Source organism: Morone saxatilis, unplaced genomic scaffold, assembly GCF_004916995.1.
Source record: "Morone saxatilis isolate NCDOM2014 unplaced genomic scaffold, NCSU_SB_2.0 Contig5, whole genome shotgun sequence".
Classification (NCBI taxonomy): domain Eukaryota; kingdom Metazoa; phylum Chordata; class Actinopteri; family Moronidae; genus Morone; species Morone saxatilis.
Window position 1 is genome coordinate 5,287,758 of NW_023340095.1, and position 12,319 is coordinate 5,300,076.

The 12,319-nt window shown below is 41.2% G+C and overlaps 1 protein-coding gene across 1 annotated transcript in view; it reads right to left on the bottom strand.

Moving 5' to 3' along the window:
• tmeff2a (transmembrane protein with EGF-like and two follistatin-like domains 2a) overlaps window positions 1-12,319 on the bottom strand; it is a 98,322-nt gene that overhangs the window by 14,403 nt on the left and 71,600 nt on the right. The window contains exon 5 of the mRNA XM_035676092.1: window positions 5,382-5,478. Coding sequence (XP_035531985.1) covers window positions 5,382-5,478 — 97 coding nt within the window. The remainder of the gene's footprint in view (window positions 1-5,381; window positions 5,479-12,319) is intronic.

Consider the following 12,319-nt stretch of genomic DNA (forward strand, 5'->3'; position numbering starts at 1 on the left):
ATTTAGCATGAAAGAGGCAGTTGAGGAAGGAAATTGTGGACCGAAACTAAAAATTAAAATCTATAAGAGCTTGCTGAGGTTAAAGGAAATTTTCCCTCACGATCACCACGGTTAAAAAAGTTGGCGCTTAAACACTTTGCCCAACATGTACATGGTATCAAAATGCCACACTGTGACCACCCCCTCCCCCCAAGCTCCATCATAGAAGAGCTTTTTCAGAGTTTGGCCATCCCATGGGCCCGCTATTGGCGGTGGTGATGCTGATGCTCCAATACATTTTTTAATGAGTCCTCTCACTTCTCCACAATAGGGCACTCTACCACCTAGGACTGCAGTGCGTCAAAACACATCCTATAATGCAGAGTCGCACACAATCGAAACACCCACATACACGGCATGCCAAAACAGCCGTCATATACGGTGAACGGAGACTACAATCGCTTGCTGATTAAACCTGGTTTTCCTCTCTCTCATCACACACACACACCCCAACTGATTCAACATTCTGTGAGAGGTACAAAGGGTAAAGTGTTAACGTAATGCAGTGCGGTGTGAATGGTGATGTACTGTATGTTATCCGGGATGTGTGTGTGACATTTGTGGGAGAGGTTCTTTCTTAAGCAGGATTTGTATTGATTATCCCTGCGTTCTATTTCCCTCCATCAGAAAGGGCAGCCCCCAACCACACCCTACCCCACCTCACACCCCTACCCCACCCAGTACTGGCTCTGGCTGGGCTCCCAACTGAAATGCCACTCTACACACATGTAAACTTCTCTCTTCTCTCCTCTTCCTCTCTCTCTCACACACACACACAGCACACGACACACACACACACGGCATCTCCCGAGGCAACATATCCACTGACTGCCTTCATGCTGTGTACAAATCCTTAGCAGCCACCTGTATTGCAACATAAGCATTTATTTTTCATAATCCTTTAGCCTCATTTCACTGTAATCCTTTGAAAAATGCAGCGGCGGCAGGTGAGAGGGCAAACAGACAGTGAGCAGGAAAGGAGAGAGAGGAGAGAGAGGCATTGGGTGAGGCAATGTTGAGACATTAAGAAATTGGGAAGAACCAGACATACTGTATATATATATCAACCACTTATGATGGAGCTTCTGTTTGCATGATGTTGTGAGGTAGCAATCAAGAATGGATTACCACAGATTAGCAGAACGAACCACAAGAGATGCAAAACCACACGAGACACAATATGCTAGCCAAGTACAGGAACAATTATAAACATTCTACCTACTACAAAGAGGATGCAAAACACAGCTACAGAGGGTAAAAAAAAACTACAAGGGGATGCCAACCAGGCACATGCTTAAGACGTCTTCAAAGAGACGTATAAACTGCCATCAAGGGAGACGACAAAGAGGCACAATCGTGATACAAAGACAAAGTCTGACTACAAGACTACCTACAAAGAGATGCAAAACAACTAGAGGGAGTAAAAAAACAACTACAAAGAGATGCAAAATAACCACGAAGAGATACAAAAAGACCAAAAAAAGAACCAAAACCTCCACAAAGATGCAAAAACCTCTATCACGAGATGTAAAACAACTATAAAGAGGCACAATGTGACTACAAAACAAGAGTCTGACTACAAAGACTACAAAGAGATGCAAAACAACTACAGAGAGTAAAAAAAACAACTACAAGGAGATGCAAAATAACCATGAAGAGATACAAAAACCTCTATCAAGAGATGTAAAACAACTATAAAGAGACACAATGTGACTACAAAACAAGAGTCTGACTACAAAGAGATGCAAAACAACTACAGAGAGTAAAAAACAACTACATAGAGTAAAAAAACAAATACAAGGAGATGCAAAATAACCATGAAGAGATACAAAAAGACCACAAAAAGAAGCAAAACCTCCACAAAGAGATGCAAAAACCTCTATCAAGAGATGCAAAACAACTACAAAGAGATGCAAAACTACAAAGAGATTCCTCTTACACGTCCGTACCCAGTGTCCCATTGTCTCATAATCTGTCCACATCAGTAATGTGAGGAGGGTTTCTAGTGTATATTGTATATATGTATTTGTGTGCATGGACCCAGCTCAAGGAAAATAAAGGCTGTCTCCCACCGTGCCTGTTGGCCTGTGACTTGTCTGGCTTTTCACTGAAATTCCCTTTTTCTCTGCATAGAATGGGCTTCAATGAGGACACAAGTGCCAGCTTTGAAAAGCCTCCAGCTCCTTTCTCAGGAGGTCTAAACCCAGTGTTCACACAGCAAGTGTCCCTGCAGCCCTTCTCTATGACTAACTCGCTATCTGCTCCTCCTCTACCTAATTCTATCAACACCGATGGGTGCTATTGATGCGTTTGAAAGCATGGGTTTTTGTGGGTAATTACAGTTTTACACCACAAATGGATCTAAATGGGTTTTCGTGACACTCTATTGATCCTTGAGGGGTAAATTGGTCTTTTTTGCCTGCCGCCTGCCTCCAGAGTACAGAGAGCCAAAGAGAGGTGGTGTGAGGATAGCAAGTCTCTTTGCCAAACTCGGGTCAAATACAGTGTAGTTCAGCCAAAATAGGTTCAACCAACATACAGTATTCTGGTCACATCACCAAGCACATTTTTCTTTTCCTTATTTGAATCCAGATGGTCATAAATGACAAATGAATGAAATAGCAATTTTCTCCTAACCAGACGGCTCAGTGAAAGTCAGAGCATCATTTCTAAGCACATTATAAAAATAACCCTTCATTATAATAGCAGTCTTTTATGCTGTCAAATTGCATAAAAATAATAATCAGGTATAAAAAAAAAAATCAAATGTCTTCTCATGATTTCAGTGAAGAGCACACTGATGGATTATTTTTCACCAAGGCAACATAAAATATTGTTGATGCCACCAGCAGTTACAAGTGTCTTGACATCTGTTTACATTTTGAAAAAAGTCCCTCAAATGGATTTATGTTGTGCTCAATCAGTCAAGAGCTTTTTAGGTGGGATTAATGAATGTGAAGGTCATCTTTCTGTGCCAAAGCCAGAGAAATGGCGACAGTAAAATGGGCACAAAAATGGTAACAAGCATTGATGGGATTGACGCAGCTACAAAGGTTGTTGCAAGATGACTTATTTCAAGTTCAGAGCTCATGATATCATCCCAATAATAACTCAACCCAACAGACCCGGGGCGGAGCACGGAGCATTCCTTCAGCACACAGCTGTTAGGAGGCAAAGCTAAATAGGAATAACATTGATGGTGCTGTAAGGTGGAACAGTGAAGGCTGTCTCTGGCACCTTACCAATCACCTTTGCAAGTTATGATTGGTCAGGAGCCAAGTCTGTTGGTCAAGTTACAGCAGGAATGTATTACTCACTGATAACCTATTCTGCTATTTTTTGTTGTTGAGTTTTTACAGTTGTACAATATTATGTATAATAATATTATTGTGTTTCTACAACATTGTTTGCAGTCACGTGATTCCGATGATGCTCGAAATTCAGAATGAGGCAGTGAGTGCAATGAGATGGAAAGAAATAACTGTGTCAGCTATTGATTACTTATTGTGCCATCCCATCTAAGTGGGCCACTAATTCAATTTATCACCATTATGGTTGTCAATTCTTCAGTTATGGCCAAAAACAAAGGTCACAGTGACTTTGACCATTGACCACCAAAATCTAATCAGTTCATTTTGACGAACAGACAGACAACCTGAAAACATAATGTCTCGGGCCATGGCTGTTGCCAGTGCGGAGGCATCACAAATTGGCACCTTGGTCTGATTATAAGGCTACTTTGAATCCCACATATCATTAAGCATCACAACACTTCATACACTGGCTAACAAACAACATTTATTTATCCCTCTGTATTGTTTGTATGAAAATAAGAATAATGCATCACTATAAACACATCACTTTACCGTCACCTGGTCTTTGATTACAGTCATCTCTTTCCACTCATTGTTTGATTAACTGACGGTTTGTTTGATTAAAATCAGCTGCTGCCTGATTGGAATAACCTGTCATTTTAATCAAAATGATCCTACGCTATGCCAGTGGTTGGCTGCTGTTTGATGAAAATTACCTGCTGTTGGGTTGCAATTACCTGTCTGATTATTCACCAGAAACAGTCTTATCAAAACACCTTGGGGCTTTTGAAAGATTAAAGTGTACTTGTAGTTTCCGTTTTACAAGAAAGTACACTGAAATATTCATATCTCTGTTTGTGTCAACTGCTTTTCCAACGAGATACATTATTGACTTAGACCGCCTTTCTTGTCTTGTCCATTTTCTTATTTTTGTGGAGGCAAACGGTCCTATGGTATATATTGTGTAATTGCTTTGTTGCAGTTATGCTGTGTGGGCTCGAGGCTCCATTTCCTTTCATGTTTTCAGTTTTGTGTGCACACATCATCGACAGCACATTATGCTGTTGTGACCTTATGAATTCTACCTTTGGGGTTTGAGAAATTGCCAATAAATCCATTTCTATGTTTTAGTAGAATATTAAGGTGCATTTGTGAAAGTGGGTGGAATCAGGAGGAGTGGACTCCAGCTGTTTGGTATTTGCAACAAGGCTCAGAATGCATCATGAAACTGTTCTTTTGCATTATGGTTATTGCACACTAGGGTACATTATCTTTCCATTACATCAAGCAGTTTGATAGAGTCATACTCTCAGGGCACTTCTAATTTCTGGCGGTACATCTGGGATTTCTTATAAGCACTGCCTTCCTTTTGCTGATAGCAGCTGATCCTTGTTCCACATCAAATCAGTAATGTTGGTTCATTTAAGCTTCATTCATGCTGTAGAAAGCAAATACACTGATGCTACTGCCTGGTGCTGGTTCACCAGTTGAGCCTTCATCTAATTGGACTCTGCACCCGCATGTTTATTATGTACCCCTGAGGATGTTTTTAGTGCTGCTAATGCATACGGAGGAGCTGATAACGCATTACCTGCATCCGTCTCATCTGCAATAAATGGTTAAATGTATGACAAACGTTATTTCTTCAATGAACTAGTTTTCCCTGTGTGAGTCAGAGTCATTTTTGGTCTGACATTGCCAAGTCCTGTAAGGATAGTAATTGGATTTCCAGAATAAGCGAAAATCTCCTTTTCTCTCTGTGCCCTGCTCTAGTAATTGAGGTTAAATGAAGTGGTCAACCATGCACTAAACCTCAGTGGGTGTTCAGCAGCAGGGGTGTGCAGTATAAATAAGAGTTCTAATCTAAATTCAAATGTACATAAATGTTTCAGATAACAAATATAGGGGGGTAGGGAATGTTAAAAGGTGTCAAGATAACTTTGAGTTTAGCTGCGTAGGTCCATTGGTGTCATGTGTCTTTGACAGAAAATTGCAGTTTCAAGCACTTTGTAGGCGTGGCAAACTCACCAAACATCCTCTGCGTCCACATCGCACTCAGCCCCGAACTGGCAAATATCACAGGTGGAGGTTTCCTTCTGCCCTGCCTCGGCTGAGCCCTCCCCTCCTAAAATGACAGAAAGAAACAGAGGAAAACATTTAATGCCTGTTTAATCCAAGATAGATTTGTAACAACACTTCCCCGTTTGGCTTAAGCCCAGCTTTTTCCTTCAGATGAAGCACAAACCTGTAACAAAAGGCCCATGACAATGCACCTCTCACAAGACAATGTGACCGTGAGAAATCAGCCCTCGGACAGCTCAAGTACATTTACATTCTGCCATATCCCGGCATAATCCCACCGAAGCTATCTCCTTCATCCTTTCACTCCTTCCCTTTTCTCCACCCTCTTCTACTCCTTGCCTGACTCTCATCTATCACTCCCAATATCCCTGCTGATCTCTTTGGAGTCCCTCTTTTATTTCATCGTGCTGATTTCCTCGCGCCGTGAGTGCTACGACTCCTTGGCGGCGGTGTGGGTACTGGCGTCAGGCTTATGGCGGCTTAGGGACCCCGCCAGTGCATATCACACTTCATGAGCGGCCGAGGGGGAGAAGGAAGAAAAAATAGGGGAAAAAAAGCAATCTGGCCAATCTCAAATTGCATTCTCCTACCACAGAGGACTCCTCCGGTCTCTGCACGCTTTCGCTCTTCTTCGCTTTCCCCTCGGCCCTCTTCTCCATTAGAAAAGCTCTATTTTTAAACTTACTGGGGCCCATGAGGACAACTTTGGAAAAGAAGACGAAGAGGTGGAACTTGGCATCATTTCCCCATGTCATATCTTTAATCTGCCCAACACACATATGCACAGACACCCACACCGCTGCCACCATGCACTGCTCCCTTGTGTCGCCTCTTTCATTTTCCCTTCTGAAACTTTTGTTATTTCTTGTGATCCCTGGCGACACGCTGGATGAATTGGAAAGAACTCTGGTACAGAGGCTTAACCTGATTTTCCGCTGTCAAGCTTAAGTTGGGTTTGACTCTTATTTTAAGGTCAAAGTCAGTTAACTTTACTTCGCTGTCTTTTATTGCTGAATGCAGTTAGCATTTGACTTGCCTTCTCCATAACTCTCAGTTTGGATTTTGTGGCTGTTGGGTCAGATTATCCCAACAGCTTCACTCACCTCTTTTGCCTGTATCCAAAAACACAATGCAGCCTGCAAAAGTGAAAAGTTCCTTTTGCCTAGGATGTTAATCTTCTTTCAAACATCCTGCCTTTACTTTCAATGTTTTTTCCTTTTGAAGCTGTGTCTGAAGCTGCAGGTGTTGGAAGGCAGCCACGGCGGTGAGGCAGCGTGTCCTATGAATGCTGAACATTTGCAGTCAGGTGGCGAGATGTACATTCTGTATTCACAGCTTTGGTTTGCTTTACTGTGCAGTGGACTGGCAGGACTACAAGGTGTGAAGCTGCGTTGGCACGTAGCCCACAAGTGGAGCTTTAACGGCAAATCCTCACTGCACAAATATCTTATCTATTTAAAGTTGCACTGGAGCTTCATTTGTTTCCAAAAGGTTTGTCTCCAAAATCGTTAGTTATTGAATTTTTTTTTCCGCATAGAATTAGGTGACAGCATCTCAAAATAATGGAGAAAATGAATAATAATGAGCTCTGTGGGCTGTGTCAGCGGGCTCTGCTACTCACATCATGAACCTCACCATAGTTTAACAAAACTTTATCTGTGAAATGTCAGTTCACCTATGAAATCCATCAGCCTCCAGACAAACACATTAAACATCTGAACTATTTTTCTACAGCGCCTGATAGAAATCTGAGCAAGAAACTGACACTCTCTTTGTATCTCAATCCACCAATTTTACTCGTTTTCCAAAGTACCAGCCAAAATAACCCCGATGATGTCATCAAGGCTATCAAGTTGCATTGTGGGATGTGTACAATAGGATTCAGTGTTTTGGGAGTTCGACACACAAGCATATCTTGTTCTGTGCTACACAGATTTACCATTCTTTTAATAATCTCAGTACTAAATTGCTTTAAATGGCTTATTTAAACAATTTCAAATCAATGTGCTTAAAAATAACAAGATTAAATGTGAAATGTGTTCATGGCTCATCATAAAAATGTGATAAAAAATGAAACAGTTGGGAAATTGAAACATAAAAAAGTAAAAAAGGATATTTCTCATTACTCATCAGCATTGTATTTATACCTCAGGGGTTTTCGTCCACATTTATCTCGGTTTTGATTTATCATATGGTAACATATAGTATGTGCTGATGTAGCAACAGCTATAGTACTTTTACTTTTAGTATGGTTCAAGCTCCAAAACCTCTAGACCCTACACTTAACATAATGTAGCTCGACAGCACATTTTCGTTAAAGCTTCTCTGCCCCAGTAAATGTCGGTGTCTTAAAACTGTCCAGTTTGTAAGGTAGGCTTTTTGTTATAAATCTGTTGATTCCAATGCTGGGGTTGTTGTTTTTCCCTTCGGAGCAACAGAAGATTATATAACTCACAGTATTAACTGAAGTAAAATCTAAGTTCTCCTTTAAAACTCACTAATGCAAGCCACACTTACAAATCCGTGTTTCTTAATTCATATTCTTTCAAAGAGTGTTGTCGGTAGTTGTTCTCAAGTGTTCAACTGTGCATGACAGTTCAATTATATGGCCTTGTTTTTGGTCTCAGCGTTTAAGGTACTGTTGATGCTGAGACTGCAGCTGATTAAATTAGCCAGTCGTGACTTTTTGACCACTGACGTAAATGTAATTTCCCTTATTTCCACCCGCCGTGTACGTGGTGGTGTGTAAAATGTTCACAGGGCCCTCGCAGACACCAGAGCTAGCCGGTCTCTCCAGCTGCTCTGTACTCTGTCAAGTGATCAGCTCCACATAAAGGCTTGTGGGTAGGCAACCATGTAAGCTCTCCCACGACTCCCCTCTCATAGGAGAGGAGAGCCGTGGTATTTCTTACAAGTGTGCACGTTCATGCGCGACGCAAATGCCAACATTGTCTCCTTTCCCTCTTCCTTCGGTCCTTTTCTCCCTAACACTACAGCTAACACATCTTGTATTCACACTCACACACACTCTTCCCCCAGATCCCCATACACGGTACTGCAGGCACAATTACCAAAGGCGACTGGGGACAGGCAGTGTTTTCCACTCCTCAAATCCCTGATAGAGTCTCCTGTAGCACTAACACAACATCTCCCCTGTTTCTGCGTCTGCTAATCCCTCGAATCAGGAGACACGGCTGGGTAATGACTGAAATGATTAGCCCTTCTACTGCCCCTGCAATCACCCCCCCACCAGCTCCTACATCACCTAGTATCGATCTATGCCTGGACCAGACCGTTCAAATGGCCTCCTCCGTGAATACTGTCCTAGCCTCACCTTCATCCCTACCAAATCCTTTCTTTCCTTTGTTCCCTTTGTTTCATACTTCAATACTTTCTCTTTGTAAGTGTAGCTTCTGAGTGACTTTAGCACAAGGAAGGGGAGAGAAAAAGATGAAAACTTAAAGATTAAGTTACTAGGAAGAGAAGAAGAGATTAGAGAGAAATGATAAAGGGGAGATAAGCAGGATAAAAGATAAAAAGACAGAAGAGCAAAAGATGGTGGATCAATTACAAAGGTGCTGTGGATCTTCATCCGGGGGTTAAAGAATGTCTTTAATCCCCTTACTGGCGTCTGGATGCGTGTATGTGTGCACGAAAAAAACAACAGAATTCAACTTCACTGGTGACGCTCAGTTTTTCCTATAGAAAATAGGAGCAGTTTGCTGTGAGGGAGGAAACCAGCGTGACAAGCTCGGAGCTCATTTAACTGCAGCAGCTGGCCGAGTTGCTCTGGTTCGGCTACTGTGAGTTGTAAAATAGAACCAGGGTCAGCCACTGCGCACGGCAAACTAACAAACATATCTTTGATGATAAAGCAAAAATGAAAGCAGTACATTTACATTGCCATTTGCACATTAACATATAGGATACAATCCATAGTAAATGAAACAAAATCAGAAGAAAACTGCACAGTTTAACAAAACCTAATATAAATTAATATAATACACAAAGTAATCAACCGCACAAATATTCATACTTTACTGTGGATATTAATAAGTTGAATGGAGATCACATGTTTATATCAACTGCAATGTGAATCTATGACTATGCTGTGATAAAAGGAACATTCCAAACTAATCTAAATGTAATCTAATCCACACAAATTTGACCGCTTGAGCGTTATTGACATCTGTTTATTCACTCAAAACAGCCGAAGTACAGACTCTACAGATGTTAGCTGGCTTACTGATCTCAAACCTTTGCAGAAACTCCAATTCCTTTGGTTACTTTCCTCCAGACTACTCTCTCTCTTTCTTTTGTCTGCAGACAGTCATGAATTGGGAGTCCTAGATTTGGGACAAGTGTCACGTTTTTGCTCACTCAAGTTAAAGCATTTTAAAATCAAATTCAGTCCTAATCAGTTTATGTCCGCCCATGTTTTTGCACTGACTTTATCTCTATCACACTTTACTGTGGATTCAGTCTGCACGCACCTTGAGACATGTATATGAAAAGTACCAATTAGAAAGCAAGCATGTTAACTCATCTCATCTTGCATCTTGGATATTAAAATATAACAACAGTGGCTCATATTTACATATTTTCTACATGAGAATATACTGTACTGTATGCTCGGATACAGGCATGGTGTGTTGGAGGCTTTTTGCATGTACGTAGATACATCAGTGCACCAAAATGTTTTAGGGAGAAAGACAGGAAGAGAGATCATTCATTTGAACGAGCATACGGAGAGAAGAAGAGACAATTTCTCTGACTACGCACACACACACACACACACACACACTCATGCACACACAGAGACACACACCAAAACACAGACAGGAGATTTAGGGCACTCTAGCATGCAGCTATCATACGGATGATGAATGAAGCCCACACACCCCTGGAAAACAGAGCAAGACCACTACGACCTTGGTTGCAAACACACTGGGGAGAGATGGAGAGGAGAGGGATGAGAAAGAGACATGGGCTGGTAGATCCTACATATGGCTACGTGTGTGTGTGGTCGCTGAATTAGATTCAGTGTAAACCCCACATGACTCACTACTGTTACTGAATCACCCTTCAAAAGGTTTCAGCTGGGCTCAGACTAAACATGTTTTAAGCCATTTATTCAAACTCCCTGGAGCATTTTACTGATTGTTTGGTTTGTATGGTCAAATGTGATGGCCATGTGTTGGAATATAATAATATGGCATTTTTCATTGTAAGCTGGTATGAATATTGCCCATGGAGGATTGGTTAAAGGCAATCAAACTGACAAAGCTTCCCAAAAAACTATATCGATTTTTTTGGTTAAACCCCCAACCACTAGATCATAGTGTTTACCTTAGGGCTTTGATGTTGGATGTTACAGCGACTGTGATAAATACAAATGCAGATCCCACTGTTCCAGTTGCATAAAAAAGTTTACTTTTTTTACTCAGATTGTAATCATACGGTTTCCTTATACAATGACAGTTTTCCAAAAAATAATTTACTAATTTAAAAAACTAAATTTAATTAAACGGCAGCACAAACTACAGCCTCGAAAATTAAATCAACAATTCAAACAAAAATAACCTTCCTGACAATGCAGGGTTATTGTATTAGACTGTATTAGTTTTAGCATTCTGTCCCTTTTCAATGACTCCCTATTACAATCATTTGCATTGAGTATTTTAAAAGACTACATACAGGTCACAGAATAATTGCACTGATGACAGCGAAACACAATTTTGCCTACTGACAGGTGTGATAAATCTTACAGAGGCCTGTTTTCTTCCCGCAAACGGACATGTGATCCATGAAAGGTGATACAGGAAGCAATAAACATGAGCCGAACGGCTGATAATGGGCCAGGATGATGATACTGAACCTGCGATACAGTCACATTGTATCTGCATCTCACTGCGAGCGCTACGTGCAGTTTGGACTTTGACTCATCTGAGATGTAGTCTTTCACTTGTGTGGAGAGCTCCATTAAGAGAAGACCGTGCTGACAATTAAACTATGAAACCCATCAATCAAAATGGCATTATCAACGGGCCGCTGCCCCAAGTGGTCGATCTGACAGGGCGAGCTGGGCCAGAGAACAGAAGACAGCCAAATAATCTATAAACATAATGGACATCAATATTGAAAAGATGACAGATGATACTGCCGACAGAGGCCAGGATTCAATTTCTATTCTTTTTTTTCCCTGCAGGAGACCATATCGCTTTTCACAAAGTCATTTGTCAGCCATAAGGCCGATGAGGAGAAGCCAAGCTCCTCAAAAACTGAGCCAAGGGCGGTTGTTCCAGTGACGCAAATGACAAAATGAATCAGGCACGGGGCAATAATGACTATGATATAAATAATGATACTATCAAAATGCTTGGTGGGCATTGTCAGGGAAACACAAAACACACTCCATGTAGTAGTATTCCTGTGACCAGCATAAAACCCATCAAGCAATATTTTAAAAGGTCGGAGATGAGAACACAAAGCAGATTTTATTTACATTCCACTGACGAAAATGCATTACATATTGACTGCTGGAGTTCGTTAACTTGACTGAAGGTCAAAATTTGCTTTCATTTAAATGAGGGACCCGGCAAGACTCATTTACTTCTGGTTGTGAATTGATCTCACCTTATTCGCCTTGTGCAGAGTTAAGTTTTATTGAACTTTGACAAGCAAGGCTTTCCAATGTCCAGCCAATTGAAGAAGTGGGTGGGGTTTGATTGATTGTAAATATTTTTCTTTATAACTGCACAGCAAAATAATACAAGCGGCAGAGAAGGACGAGTATTGCCACAGCAGGCAGGTTTGGCCTAACCATACCATAACTCAGATAATGTCCTTACTGGGGTGGATTTATTACTGACTCGCTCTCATGT